This window comes from Indicator indicator, chromosome 1 (assembly GCF_027791375.1).
Source record: "Indicator indicator isolate 239-I01 chromosome 1, UM_Iind_1.1, whole genome shotgun sequence".
Classification (NCBI taxonomy): Eukaryota; Metazoa; Chordata; class Aves; order Piciformes; family Indicatoridae; genus Indicator; species Indicator indicator.
The window spans coordinates 121,500,354-121,516,288 of NC_072010.1; the positions used below are offsets into that span (position 1 = coordinate 121,500,354).

At 45.7% G+C, this 15,935-nt stretch overlaps 1 protein-coding gene across 1 annotated transcript in view; it reads right to left on the minus strand.

The window, feature by feature from the left end:
• The window catches only part of TSPAN7 (tetraspanin 7), a 127,373-nt gene that overhangs the window by 22,362 nt on the left and 89,076 nt on the right, over window positions 1-15,935 (minus strand). Inside the window, exons 2-4 of the mRNA XM_054384592.1 lie at window positions 11,547-11,735; window positions 7,402-7,476; window positions 5,298-5,393 (exon numbers count right to left, since the gene is read on the minus strand). Coding sequence (XP_054240567.1) covers window positions 5,298-5,393; window positions 7,402-7,476; window positions 11,547-11,735 — 360 coding nt within the window. The remainder of the gene's footprint in view (window positions 1-5,297; window positions 5,394-7,401; window positions 7,477-11,546; window positions 11,736-15,935) is intronic.

The following is a 15,935-nucleotide window of genomic DNA, read 5'->3' on the forward strand; positions in this document are numbered from 1 at the left end:
GATCTGCTGGACACACTCCTCTGAATGCACCCCAGGATCCCATTGGCCTTCTTGGCCACAAGGGCACATTGCTGACCCATGGATAACTTGTGATCCACCAGGACTCCCAGGCCCTTCTCCACAGGGCTGCTCTCCAGCAGATCACCTCCTAACCTGTGCTGGTGCAGGTTATTATTCCTTCCCGGGTGCAGGACTCTGCACTTATCGTTGTTGAACCTCACCAGATTCCTCTCTGCTCAGCTCTCAGTCTGTCCAGCTCTCACTGAATGGCCTCGCAACCTTCAGGTGAATCAGCCAAGCCTCCCAGCTTGGTATCATCATCAAACTTGCTCAACAGACTCTCTGTCCCTTCATCAATGCCTTTGATGAAGATGTTGAACAGGACTGGACTCAGCCCTGTGGCAGTTTAGGCTGGGTGCCCCCTGCCACTGCTACATGAGATACACCTCTGGTGTCCTGGGTGCCTACCCAATAGGGGTGGACACAGGAAACGACGTATTTCTACCCATAAATCCTGCGCCCTATAAAGCCATTGGCAGAGTCATTCTCTTCCTCTTTCTTCCCTCTCTGCTTCCATGGGAGATGTCCTCTCTTATCGGGTAATGCTGGGGGAGTATCCTCAAGGCCTCTTAGGCCTATCTAGGCCTAATGCCAGGAGAAGAATGGAGCGGGGGGCAGTCTCAGACCTGGCCAGCCTGAGACTTGCCTAGCAGCAGGAGGGGGAAGAAGGAGCCCTGAGGGTTTGGGTAGACCCTCAGGTGGGAGAAGGGAAGGATTGGGAAGCTTCTGGGTACTATGTAAGGGACTCTGTATGCTTTAGGATGTTCTTTGCCACTATGCTGTGTAGTCTTCTGTAGTTTCACCAATCGCTTTTCCATTTAAACTTTTCCATCACTCTCCAATCCGTTTGCGTGTGTCATTCTTTTGTCCCTTTCGAGGCAAGAGATGTTCTGGCTGGCCTCAAACCAGCACAAGCCCTGATCCCTGGGGGACTCCACTGGTTACAGCTCTCCAACTGTTACTCTGTGCTGTTTTCCTGTATCTCTCCATCTAAAGGAGTGTGCAGCCAATGCTCTCTCTCTTCTCTCTACCTCAGGCCGTGTGTGTCATTATCTTTATGGTTTGTGGGGGAGAGGTTTTCTCCTGGTCTGGGCTGGCAGTGAATTTCCAGCTACTCCACTGGGAATGTCGAAGCCTGCAGCAGCCCTGGGTCCAGTGTGAGGTGAGGGGAGGGCAGTTTGGCTGCTCTTGGGCCTGCTGATGCTGAGTGGTGTGGAGGTTTCTGGAAGGATCTGGAAAGTTTTGGCCTCATAGGCACAGGTGAAGAACTGAGCCTAACTTGTGAATGTATATGTATTTGTATATGTTTGTAAACAGAATTTCCATTTAGACTTCCAACCCAGTGTGGAGCATTTTTATTTTATTGCTTGGGAATGGGGCAAAATATCTTTTCTGTCCTTTTGCCCTAGGCAGCTTGTGGCTCAAAACTAGGACATAAGCTTATAATCAAAATAAAGACAAGATGTCTCCAGTTTTAAAAAGTATATACCACCCCTTGCCCCATTTATCATAAAAGTATCAGGAATGTTATTTACAGGAGACAAGAGTGGACAATCTTAAAAAAACAAAAACAAAAACAAAGAGTGGTTTATGAGCAGAATTATTGTTTGTTAAATCTGACAAAGGTCCTTCCATGAAGCCATCTTTTTTTGGTTGAAGGTCTTAAAGCTATGCTTAATTGTAAATAAGTTTTTCCAGAGAATTTGAGCCTGGGTATGGACAGCCTTTGGAGGCTGGACACAGAATAATGGAAGATAAGTTTACCTCACCTCATTGGACCCCTGAATATCTTATGTTTTGCAGCACAAGCTTGTTTCTCTCTGGGCTGCCTCCTGCTTTGCTTCTGGCTGCTCTGTTTCTCCATCCTATCCCTGCATGCTGCCTGACTGATCTTCTTGTTTTGGCTTGTGGAGGTACAGGGGGGAGATGATGGGGGCAATGAGACAGTGAGCTGGATGTAAACAGTCCTCCAGGTCCTTTGTCTAGGGGGGTGGCTTTGTGTTGTTAAACTGTGAATGTATGTAAATAGATTTTGTAGATGTTATTACCTTTTGTACTTCTGTATTCAGTCTAGTATTGTAAATAAAATCTCACTTTACTTCCAAATTCTGAGTAAGTGTGGAAAATTTACTCCTTGGGGTAAATTTCCAAATTGTTGGGTGACAAATTCAAACCACAACAGTCTGTTGGGTAATTTTTTCATCTGTTTGTTTCTTTGTTTATTCAGTTAATGACCATCCTGGAAACTGAAAACAGCCTCACAATGTGGTTAAAAAAACCAACCAAACAAAAACCAAACAGTCTTAAAACCCCCACAGTGTTGCACAGAATTACATGTAACACATACAGGGTCAAACCACTACAAATTGCTAAGGTGAAGCAAGCATCTTTAAGTCACCAGAAGAATTTCTAGGAAAATTCAATGGGCCATAAATAGGAACCATATGTTCACAGACTGTGTCTATGAAGTCAGCTGAAACACCCTAAGCCATCCACCGTGACCTGGACAGGCTGGAGAGCTGGGTGCAGGCAAACATCTGGGGAGAAATAACAACAGGCACCAGGACCGGTTAGGGGCTGCCCTGCTGGAAAGCAGCTCCACAGAGAAAGACCTTGGAGTGCTGGTGGACAGCAAGTTCTCCATGGAACAACAATGTGCTCTTGTGGCCAAGAAAGCCAATGGGATCCTGGGGTGTATCAGGAAGGGTGTGTCCAGCAGGGCTAGGGAAGTTCTTCTACCTCTCTCCTCTGCCCTGTGAGACCACACCTGGAATACTGTGTCCAGTTTTGGGCTCCCCAGTTCAAGAGAGGCAGAGACCTGCTGGAAAGAATCCAACGGAGAGCCATGAGGATGATGAGGGGACTTGAGCATCTCCCCTGTGAAGAGAGACTGAGAGCCCTGGGGCTGTTTAGTCTGGAGAAGACTGAGAGGGGATCTGATCATTGTGTCTATAAACATGTGAGGGGTGGGTGTCAAGTAGAGGGGGCCAGGCTCTTTTCAGTGATAAGACAAGGAACAATGGGTTCAAACTTGAACATAGAAGATTTCACCTCAACATGAGGAGAAACTTCTTTACAGTGAGGGTGACAGAGCACTGGAACAGGCTGCCCAGGGGGGTTGTGGAGTCTCCTTCTCTGGAGACTTTCCAAACCCACCTGGATGCATTCCTGTGTGGACTACCCTAAGTGATGCTGCTCTGGCAGGGGGGTTGGACCTGCTGATCTCTTGAGGTCCCTTCCAACCTCTGATATACTGTGATACTGTGAAGATGGGAAGGATGTTCTACTCTAGATGCTAAGCTAGAAGACAGTCACTCAAAAATATGGAGTATGTTTTGAATTTCCCGCACCAAAAGGGGCTTATAAATGCAGTGTCTGGAAAAACAGAACTGCAAGTGAAAAGAGCATTTTATTTTCACAGAAACACTGAATAATTACTCAAAACTATTTGATTTAGCCAGCTCCAAGGAATCAGAATTTTGAAATACAAGTTACCATTAGCCAAACAGACAATTTGACATCAAAATATGTTCAGTGTAGAGCAGCACAGTTTAAAGCTAACCCAGAGAATCCAGGTTAGAGACACAGACTCAAACAGGCTTAGGGGCCCAACATAACTGTAATTTCTAAGGAAGATCTGGAAGCCATCAGTGCAATTACATTGAAGTTTCAACCATTCAGCAAGTTACAACCATATGAAAAGCAAACTGGCTCATAGAATGCATTATGAGTTTAAGGGATAGCTTCTTGCTATGGTATAGTTTCCAGGAGGATTTTAAACATGAATTTTATTGCTCTGTGTTGTAGTTGGTGCATTTGGTCCCCTGTGGTTGGCATCTCCAACAATATAGCCACAGTGTGGCATTTGCTTGTGCCCTGTGCCATGACAAAAGGCCAGGCAACCTCCCACTGCCTTGCTACCACAGTCTGTGGGTCAGAAAGGCTCTTCCACTCAGCACCTAATCCATTCCTTCAGCACAGCTGAAGAACAGATTTCATTGCCAACCTCAGCAGCACAGTTTTCCACCTCATTTTTCTCTGGAGAAAGTACATTCTGTTTCTTCCCTTAACTTCCTAGGTCTTGAGGCTTGTGAAGGGCTTGGAATATGACATGTGAGGAGCATCTGAGGGAACTGGGGTTGTTCACTCTGGAGAGGAGGAGGCTGAGGGGACACCTCATTGCTGTCTACAAGTACCTGAAGGGAGATTGAAGCAAGGAGGGGGCAGCCTGTTTTCCTTGATGACAAGTGACAGGACTAGAGGAAACAGTTACAAGCTGCACCAAGGGAGGTTTGGCTGGATATTAGGAAATATTTCTTCACTGAAAGGATTCTCAAACATTGGAATGGTCTGCCCAGGGAAGTGGTGGAGTGACCAGCCCTGGGGGTGTTCAAGTGGTGTGTGGAGCTGGCGTTTAGGAACATCATTTAGTGTTGACCTTTCAGTGCTTGGTCAAGGGTTGGATTGGATGGTCTTGGAGGTCTCTTCTAAACGGATATGTTCTGTGATTCTGATTCTGTCTCCTTTGCCAGCCTCTCATTGTACTTGTTAAGAGAAGTGCTACTGTTTATCAGTGATACAGAATGCTAAATTTTAAAATCTTGTCTCACCAAGCTCAGATTTACAAAATTTCATAATCCCATTGACAGATTCCCTTAAGAACAAGGTATGTTCTTAAGGGATAAAACTGCCCCCCAAATCTGTTTTAAGATCTGGGCTCAACAACAAGCAATTGGGACAGGCCCTGTCCTTATTAGATTGCTTGTTAAATAAAACTTAAGCATCTTGGACAAGCATATCAATGGAAATATTTTTCCATTAGATCAGTCTTGCCATCATCTAAATTTGCTTGCAGTTTCTACAGGAAATGGCCTCAAATTGTGCCAGGGGAGGTTTGGATTGGATATTAGGAAAAATTTCTTTACTGAAAGAAGGGGCAGGCATTGGAATAGGTTGCCCAGGGAGGTGGTGGACTCATCAGTTCTGGAGGTATTAAAAAAAATGTGTAGGCATGGCACAGGTTAGGGTTAGGGTTTAATGGCCATGGTGGTGTTAGGTGGATCATTAGACTTTGTGATCTTGGAGGTCTTTTCTAACTGAACCAATTCTATGATCCTGTGATTGTAATGAACAGCTTGCAGACTGAGCCATCCACACTTCCTGTTCTGTGATCAAACCCAAATGTAACCTTTGCCTCTCTTTATTTGTTGACTTTTAACACCCAGTTGTAGACTTACACTTTCCTGTACGTTATCCACTGCCTGGCTCCGCTCATCATTCTTGTTGTAGTTCTGGATTGCTTCAGTGTATGTCCTAAGGAAAGTATCCTTGATCTGTGAGGGAGAGACAAAACACACCCCATGTGAGGAAGGAAAACTGTGACATCTGAAACTGCTTTTTTGCAGGAAGCAAATGTATTTCCAAGCCTAGATTGGCACCCAAACTAGTTCTTCCCTCTCGTTTTTAAGTGTGTTTTCAGAGCTGGCAAAGTTCCCTTGTAACTGTCAGGAGTCATTCCCGTCGTTCTTCAGGCGGGGTCTGCTGGACACAGAAAACTACCCCAGCAAACTGCATTTTAAAAAGCAGAAAATGACTTAATCTGTAAGACAGGCATCCTTTGAAACTTTTCCCCAAGCACTTTGTTCCACCACTGAATCTGAAAGAGACTACTTCTCTTTACTCATGGTTACCTAGTGGAAGCTGAAGCTTCTGCAGATGTCTTGGTGACAGAAACCAGTGGCATCAGAAGACATGAATCACCTGAGCAGGCAGCAGCCCTTATCTCCAGCACTAAAGGTGTTTGGGCAGGGAACAAGAGGTCTTTCAGCTGGAGAAGGTCATCACTGGCAATGGCACTCTGACTGGGTGGTAAAGGGGCAGGGTGAGCAGACAATTTGGGCAACCCACATGACTGTGACCTTCACAAGATTGCCTTTCTCAAAAGGGAGCAGTAGCCTGACAGGGAGGCTGCTGCAGCTTAGGTCAGATGAAATGGCAATCCTCAGCAGATGGACAGGTATTTCAGGATCAAACTAAAAACTACCCACCACTTGCCAGGGTAGACACTAGAAAAGGCTACAGCAAGGGAAATTCCACGTCAGAAGAGGAGACCAGAAAACCAGTTGACACAAAGAGACAAGAAGGGTCTCTGGGTGGGGTTGTCCTGGTTCAGCACTAATGGCATGTAGCTCCATGCACTTAAAGGCAGAGACAGACCTGATTACAGTGGATAAAGCAGAAGTGCAACTACAAATCTAAACCATTATGCTTTTTAAAAGCTTCTTCATGTCCCAGTTTCCTACCTCATTCTATTTCTAATCTTTCCTTAGGATAGAAACAAAATCCCATCCCACTCACTCACCCCAAAGAAGTAAGACAGATTTACAAACCATGGAGCCTGGTCTAATGCAGAAGTGCTCTCTGCCTTATATAAACAAGCCCTTGCCTGGCTGAAGATGCTGTGTTTAAGAAAAGTATTTAATCTATTTTGCAGCCTTCAGCATATGTAAAAGATCTTACAGGATGGGCACACAAAAACTGATAGCTCTGGAGTACATTTTCAGGCAGCTGAGGCCAAGAGCTTTGGCTAAATCCTTTCATTTGGAATTGCATCAGTGTGATGGTTTTAAGACTGCCTTTTTAATTTTTCTTCACAAAGTTTGAGCAGAGAAAGTGAAAGACTGTAAATAAACCACTATTGGGTGTAAGAAAGCAAAATAATGATTATTCTAAACACTTCCATTGGGGAGAGAGAAATGTTTAAGAATTTCTACTCAAAACAGAGTTGGGGAGTTGGGCAGTCTCAGCTTGCTTGCTGGGCTTCTGTCTAGCTGCTTCTTCTTTTCTGGCTGAAGATAACACACTGACCTTGACAAGTTAAGTCTAACAGCCTCTCTGATTCTTGACTCTCTGCCTTCTGCCAGGGGGCGTGGGGGGATTCCTACTGGCTGGGGGGGAGGCCCCTTGGGGGAAGCAGAAGGGGCTTGGTTGTGCTTTTTTGTTGATTGTACATATCTGTAAATGTTGTGAATAGTGTATATTTGTACATATTCATTGCATTGCATCATAGATTATAGATTTGCTTGTAAATACAGCTTTCATTTGCTTTCAGAGCCAGCCTGGTCATTGTCAGTGTGGGAGGGGGGATTTCAGCTCTCACACTGTTACAATCAGTTTTTAAGAGCTGCCCATGTTTTTGTTGCCCATCAGCCACATCCCTGGAGATGCGTATGGAGCTGCCTAGCTCAGGGACCAACACGTTCTCCACGCTCCAGAGAACTTCTCAGCAGCTCCTGCCCAGGGAGGCGCTGCCATACGCAAACTCAGCACATTTCCACCTACCTCGTGGCGAAACACAAACCCTGAAATGCCAGCCACTAGCTCAGCCAGGAACACCAGGGACAAGAACATGGCATACTGAAAAGGAAGGAGGCAAGAGAAGTCAGGACATGACAGGCTTTTGTCTCAGCACAGCTACTGCTCAGTTATCACATAAAATTTCACTTTCTGCTCCAGAGACCCTCCAGAGATGCTAAGAAACCAAAGGTCTTTTGCAGATGAAGCCCAGGTTGTTGCCTGAATATAACATATGTGTTAATACAACTCACAAATTGTATTGTGTAATGACTGACTTTTCCTGGCATTTCTGTTCCCACATTTCTTGGTGTTCTCATAGAAATTAAAACACACTCACAGGCCAGAGGTGGACCCAATTTGCTCAGAGTTTGATCTCCCAGTAAGGAATACAGAGCCTTCATGTTTGCATGGCACTCTGCTAAAGAAAATAGTCTTCTCCAGGGGTTTTGGTTGGAGTTTATCTTCCTACTAGACTGGGATTTGCTGTCCCAGTTTCTCCAATGAATGAAATTAACCACTGATGTCACTGGCAATATTATCATGTGACACTAGACAGATGCCTCAAACACTTGGCTAAGCCAAGGTCTGTGTTTGGCTTTAGGAGAAGCATTTGGATCTGGAACTGAACAAGCCTTGAATATGCTTTCAATGTAAACTATTTGTATTAGGTTTGTTTGGCAAGGTTTTGGTAGTGGTGAAGCTACAGGGGTGGTTTCTGTGAGAAGCTCCTAGAAGCTTTCCCCATGTCTGAACGAGTCAGTGCCAGCTAGGTCCAAGACAGACCCATCACTGGCCAAGGCCAAGCCCTCCAGGGACAGTGGTAGCACCTTTGTCATAACATAGTTAAGAGGAGGGGAAAAAATGATGAGAAACAGTTGCTGGGATAGAGACCATGTGAGCCAAACAACCCTGCAGACACCAAGGTCAGTGAAGAAGAAAAGGGAGGAGGTGCTCCAGGCACTGGAGCAGATACTCCCCTACAGCCTGTGGAGAAGACAGGCTGTCCCCCTGCAGCCCATGGAGGTTAACAGTGGTGCACACATCCACCTGCAGCCCATGGAAGACCCCACATCAAAGCAGGTGGATGTGCCCAAAGGAGGCTGTTATCCCATGGGCTGGAGCTCAGAGACTCTTTGCAGGACCTGTAGACCCATGGAGAGGAGAGCCCACTCTGGAGCAGGTTTGCTGGCAGGACTTGTGGCCCTGTAGGGGACCCACACTGGGGCAGTCTGTTCCTGAAGGCCTTCATGCCATGGAAGAGACCCATGCTGGAGCAGTTTGTGAAGAACTCCAGCCTGTGGGAAGGACTCATGTCAGAGAAGTTCATGAAGGACTGTCACCAATGGGAGGGAACCCATGCTGGAACAGGGGAAGAGTGTGGGGAGTCCTCCCCCTGAGGAGGAAGGAGCAGCAGAGGTAACAAGTGATGAGCTCACCACAGCATCCATTCCCCATCCCTCTGTGCCACTGGAATGGAGGAGGCAGAGAATTCAGGAGCAAAGTTATGCCCAGGAAAAATGGAGGGGTGGAGGGAGGGTGTTTCAAGGTGTAGCTTTATGTTTCTCATGATCTGACTCTGATTTGATGGGTAATAAATGACATTAATTTTTCCACAAGATGAGTCTGTTTTGCCCACAATGATAATGGGAGAGCGATCCCTCCTTGTCCTTATCTCGACACAAAAGCCTTTTGTTATATTTTCTCTCCCCTGTCCAGTTGGGGAGGGGAGTGATAAAGTCACTTTGGTAGACACCTGGCATCCAGCCAGGGTTAGCTGTTTAAAAAAAATAAATCTGAGTAGAAATAAAGAAGGTAAAGGAAAAAAAAATGGATCCCAGCAAAGTGAGATGGTAGGCTTAATTGTCTGGTGTGAACATCTTAAGGGGTCTACAAGAAAGCTGGTGAGGGACTTCTTAGGGTGTCAGGTAATGATAGGACTAGGGGGAATGGAACAAAACTAGAAGTGGGTAGATTCAGATTGGATGTTAGGAAGAAATTCTTCACCATGAGGGTGGTGAGACACTGGAACAGGTTGCCCAGGGTGGTGATTGAGGCCCCATCCCTGGGGGTTTTTAAGGCCAGGCTGGATGTGGCTGTGAGCAACCTGATCTAGTGTGAGGTGTCCCTGCCCATGGCAGGGGGCTTGGAACTAGATGATCCTTGAGGTCCCTTCCAACCCTAACAATTCTATGATTACCTTTTTTCTCCAAGTGCTAACTAACAGTTAATTAAAAAGGAAGCATCAAATTCAGTCCTACCAGAATTTAGTGGGAAAGAAAGAAATTTATTTTTAATGCGTGGTCATAAGAGAAGGAAGGATAACAGTGAAGGCAGAACTAGAAAAATCATTCTGTCCAATTAATGTAGCTGTCAACTCCCTGCTTATTCTGTTCAGGAGAGACAGTTTTGCAGTATTTCTTACCTGTACAATGAGAATAAAACCATTTGCTTGGAACAGCACAGACCACTCTCAGTGGCATACCTTTAAAATAGTGACATGACTTATGGAGCAACTAGTAAAGCCTGATTTGTCGTGGATTTATATCATCACTCACCTTTATGCCCTTCCCATGTGGACTGCAGTAACCCCAACATCACCAGCAAGAGACAGCAGCAGTGCAGCTATGCCAGTGCTAGGTACATGCCAACTGACAATGAGCATATTCCTGCTGATGGATTTGCAGCTGCTACCTCACCCTTCCTGTGCCATCAGCTGTGGAAATTAACTCTCCTTAGGATGTCCTTTTTAATAACTGTGGTTCAAATTGGACAAGAATCATCCCATCTCCTTAAAAATCAGCCCCAAAATACTGTGTCAGGAGATGCATTGTGCTGTCAAGCCCTTTCCCATTATCTCAGTGCTTCACAAGTGCTATTTTCACCCTTCAAATCATTACATACTTAGGATTTTGGTCCTGAATACTTCTAGAAACACCATTTGCCATATAGGTTTGCTTCAGTTATACTTTGCATTTTAAGGTGGGCTGGAAAACTCAGAACAGACAAACTTAGAGGGGGAGAAGTAAAACTGGACTGAGGGACAGCTGTTGTACCTCTGCTCAGTGTACCCTGAGCCCATCCTGCTTTTATGATGAGGACAAACATATCACACAAAGCTTGGTTTTCTGGGCTTGTTTTCTTATTTTATTCTAGTGAAAGTTAGAAGAAAAAGAAAGGCTGGTGTGCTTTTATAGAATCATAGAATGGTTTGGGTCAGAAGGGACCTCTACAGGTCATCTAGTCCAACCCCCCTGCAGTCATCAAGGACATCTGCAAATAGATAAGGTTGCTCAAAGCGGTTGCTCAAAGCTTTGTTGAGCCTGACCTTGAGTATCAACAGAGATGGGGCCTCAACCATCTTCCCAGGGAACTTGCTTCAGTGTTCCACCACCCTCATAGTAAAGAACTTGTTCCTAACATCCAATCTAAATCTACTCTTCTCTACTTTGAAGCCATTGCCCATTGTCCTGTCACTGCAGGCCTTTGTAAACAGTCTCTCTCCATCCTTCCTGTAGGTCTCCTTCAGGTACTGGGGGGCTGCTATTAGGTCTCCCTGGAGCCTCCTCTTCTCCAAGCTGAACAACCCCAGCAACCCCTGCCTGTGCTTGTAGCAGAGGTGTTCCAACCCCCTGATCTTCTTTGTGGCCCTCCTCTGGACCCACTCCATTAGGTCCATGTCCTACCTGTATTTTTAGAAGGTATCAACTAATTTTTCCATGGATTTCAAATCAGAGCATTAAAATGACCCTTTGAAAATATGTCACATTTATTATGATTAGGGTATTTTTGTGTTTGAAAATGTACTTATCATTGGGTTCACAGGAAAATAGAATAATAGTAGAACTACTCACAGAGTAATTCAGCAGCAGTATTTCACCCTGCTGCCAACCACACATGGGCTTGTGGGAGCAAAATTCATTCATACTCAACCAACAACTGGCAAAGATTTTTTTTTTCTCTTCTTCTTCGTCCAGAAGACACACATGTTGAACATTAAGACAATAAAATCTGGCTTATGTGCCTGAAGAAACATGTTAACATCTGGTGAAGCTTGGCAAGGGCTGGGGGGGAATCCCAGGACATCAACAAAACCTCTTCCCCTCTTGCCTCAGGCACTCTGGCATGCTTACCAGTTTCAGCATCCATGGGCTGCCGCGACAAGTGGCGAAGCAGCCGAAAAGCCCAAAGACGATGATTGTGGTCCCCGTCCCGATGAGCACATAAGGGGCATTGGTGGAGTTCTCAGCGATGAGAGAGATGTATGTGCCAAGGGTAAGCTTGCCCCAGACGCCGACTGCAAGAAGGATAACACCTGTGATCTGCAAAGCAAGAGGAGAAAGCTGTCAGGAGCTACCAGGGAAGGCATCCAAATCCAGTACACGCTGGTCCTTGAAGAGATTCGCTGCTCTTGTTGTCACAGAATCACAGAATTAACCAGGTTGGAAAAGACCTTTGAGATCATCAAGTCCAACCTATCACCCAACACCAGCTAATCAACTAAACCATGGCAATAAGTTCCTTGTCCAGTCTTATTTTAAACACTTCCAGGGGCAGTGACTCCACCACCTCCCTGGGCAGCCCATTCCAATGCCCAATCTTTCTTGTGGTGAAGAATTTCTTCCTAACATCCAGCCTGAACCTCCCCTGGCACAGCTTGAGACTGTGTCCTCTGGTTCTGGTGCTGGTTGCCTGGGAGAAGAGACCAACCCCCACCTGGCTACAACCTCCCTTTAGGTAGCTGTAGACGGCAATAAGGTCTCCCCTGAGCCTCCTCTTCTGTCTTGGCAGAAGGAAGCCTCAAGACTTTTTACTAACTCCAGAGGGATGGACAGAGAAAATTAATTTCTAGCATCTGGAGATGTTACGTTAAGACTGCCACTGGAGGACAAACATCTAGGACTAATCACTGCAAAGCTGATGATTGCCAAGGGAGGATGCAGCACAGCACCTGCAGGAACAGGCTCTCTGCTCCTACAGCGCACTGAGAGGTGGCCAACTCCATCATTCTTACCAAAAGCCAACCATAACTGCTGCCACCTCACACCTCCTGAATTTTGTCACAAAAAATACCTGAGCCACAAAAATCTGCTGCTTGATGTCCTGTCTTTCTTAAAGCCAAAGTTTCAGGAACATGAATGCAATGCATAACTTGTGCAAATGATCTCCCTGGCTGTGCAGATGCTTGTCCCCCTGACACAGTGTAGGAGGACAGTGGGCCCTGGGAGCACTCAGCCCCTCTTGACCAAGGCACACAGGCAGAGACTGCCATGCTGCAGAGCAGCCAGGGGATGCAAGCTCCCAGCATAAGAGGGGATGCAGGGGAAGCCCACAGTGTGCTGCATGCTGACATAAAGCAGTGACCACAACAGATCACCATCTGCTGATTGTCACCTGATGCTGTCATGCCTGCTACAAGACTGTACACATGTAGCTCCTTCTCACAGCAAGACCAGAGGTGGGACATGAAGGGCCAGCTCTGCAAATGCTTTCTGAATTCCCCCCAAAACTTCTAACTGGCTCCTCCAGGCCACTGCTGAGGGGCAGGAGCAGAAGAAATGTCTTGGCAGCACTTTCCTGCTTCCTGTACAAGTTTTCTCTTGTGAGCATCTTTACACTGCTATGAAATCTTGCAATTCAAAACGGTTACACCAGGGGTGCCCTGCAGTTGTTCTTTGGGGTGGGGGGGTGGGGGGGGTCTTTGTAAAAAAATCCCAGCTGAGTGATGTAAGATTTTTCAGCTACTTTTCATACGTTGAAAGCCTTCCTGAAGGAAAAAAAAAAAAAGGAAAACAAAACAGCTTTTGGGCTTTTTCATCTAGGCTACCTCAAAAAAGCACTGTGCAGGGTGCAGCCCTATCACTGTCTTCCCACTGTGCCTTTCACCATCCTGCTGTTTCATGCTGGCAGGCGAAGGAGCTTGTCCTCAGCTCGACCTGTGCCTGCGGCAGTGGCAGCAAGAGGTGCCCTGGTGCAGCACTTCTCTCTCTTCAGAAAGGGAACTGTGTTCAGCAGACCTGCTGAATAAACACAGCCACCTAAGGAGGAGGGAGGGCAAAAAATAAAGATAGATACAGAGGAAGGGATGAAGGAAAAAAAAGAAGAAACCAAAAAAAGGAGAGAGAGAATAAAGAGAGAAACAGAAGAAGAGGAGACCAGGCAGATAAAAACAATTTAGAGATAGAACATCCTTTCTGTACTAGAAAGAAAATACCATCAGGCATCTTTGGCTCTTCACTGTTCATTCCCTTCCTTCCTCCACACATCCCAGATCTGTGAGGAAAATATGCTCCCACCTGGCTCCCACTCAGAGGACACAGGAGTGCAGCACTGCCAGGGAAACACATCAGATCCCTCTGTCTCTCAAAGCCTCCCTTGCTCTCCCCAGTCAGCCACAGCAAGCTGATCACACCTTCAGGACAGGATTAGCAGAGATTTCTACTCTCCTGCCCACAGCTGTGGTAGGAATAATCCAACTCCTGTTCATCTTTCAGAGCAGTTGCATGAAAAGTGTTGATTCTTTGCTCTTATACTCCACCAGCTAACAGCTGAACATCATAACAAATCACCAAGTTGTTTACCTACCCACAGGCATCAAACACCACTGATGAGTCTGGTCCCATCCACACACAGAACTATCCTCACCCCTCTCCTTTTTCTCCTTAACAAAAGCTTTTTCAGAGGGTACAGGCTAATCAGCAAAGTCCAAAAGAGAGCCATGAGGGCCTTGGAAATCACAGAATGACTTTTGGTTTCTTGCCTCCAGTTTGACAGAGGGTTGGTTTCTGTGCCTGAGCTGCTGGAAGTTTTACCACTGTCCCCAGAGAGACATAAAAGAAGCTTTCACTGCCATAACGAACCAGCAGCCTCACATTTGAAAGAGAACTCATGCCTTGTAACAAAAAGCATTTTAGTCAGCTGTGCAACACAATTCCTAACCCTTTACTATGCATCTTAAGAGTATAGTTTCTCCCTGTCTCAGAGGGGCCTATCCAAATCTATGGTACACACAGCCTTTGGAAAAAGGACTTTCTGTGGTTTATTCCCCTTCTTCTTCTTCTTCTCAACAGAGCTCTGATTTACCTGGATTTAAAGAAACCCCTCGGTTCACAGGGAGGCTTAAACCCCTAGAGCAAGCTTGCACCGTGCAGAATGTTTGCACAAAGATGTGCTGCAGATACGTCTGGGGTTGCAGCAGTGCCCACTGCAATTTTACTTGTGAAAAGGAATAACCAGAAGACTTACCTGCAAACTTTGTCATCACCTAGTCATAGCAGTGGCATGACTAACACCCACTTCTACCCAGAGCAAACCTTGTTTCCCTAAGTTTCAAGACTTTTATCCCTATCTCCCTGCTCCATCACACAACCAAAGGAACAATCAAGGTACTGGCTTCTGGCTTGGTTTGGGTTTTAGGTTTGTTTTCTTTAAGAGCAGGAGAGACAAGGGCAGATGGAAGACCAGGACAGCACTGGCCTGAAAACAAGGCAGTAGGAATTGCTCCTTCCACTCACCATGACCACACACATCTGCTCTTACTCTATCTCTTGTCTCAACAGGCTGTGGGAATTATTTCTATACAGTTGTACCTGAATGAAGCAACTTCTTCTTTTGACCTACAACCACAGAATCACAAAAACATTCAGGTTGGAAAAGACCTTCAGGATTATCAAGTCCAACTGATAACCCTACTCTGCAAGGTTCATCCCTAAGCCATATCCCCAAGCACTACCATACCACTGTGTCCAGTGTGACCTGTGGGTCAGGCCAAATAGGTGATAGGGGTCCATTTGCATCTGAGAGGTCTAAAAGGAAACTCAGAGCACCTCCTACAATGCAGTCTCTCACAGTGTTCCTCACTCCCACCACAATTTGATGTGTCCATTCAGAACATGATCGTATAATTAAGTGGCAAACTGGGAAGTGATTAGGAAATCATCAAGATAAGCGGATAGATATATGGATATGATCAATACATCCTCTCCTGGAGTCCCAACAGAACATTTCAGATATCCTGGCTGTCAGAGGAGAGTGACCACAAGCCTTTTGACTTTTTCTGTGCTCTTTTCCCAACCCTTCAACATTATCAGAAAGCCATTTCATCCTGGACTTCATCAAATGGAGATCTTGTCTTCTTTACACAAATCCACTGTGCTGGAAGCCCAAAGACTTAGGTTTCCTCAGCCAAGAAACTCTAGATGTAGCATTCAATAAAACATTATTAGGCCTGCCCTTCATTTAGGTCAAACATTTTAAAGGTTAAAACAAAACCCAACAAAGGAGATATCCAAGAAGGGCAAGGATTGTAAAGACTAAACACAGCTAGAAATTGCACTATTTAGCTCTAGCAGGTCTCATATTTCATTGTGTCTGAACTCAGACTTGGCAAACATACCTCAGGAAACCCTTGACTGAAGAGATGGTAGGAAATGAAGCAGGTAGGCCACCTGGTTATTTTCTAAGAAAAACTCCACTGAAATCAAGATGTTCCAATGGAGTGTTCTAATGCAGATGAACTGACA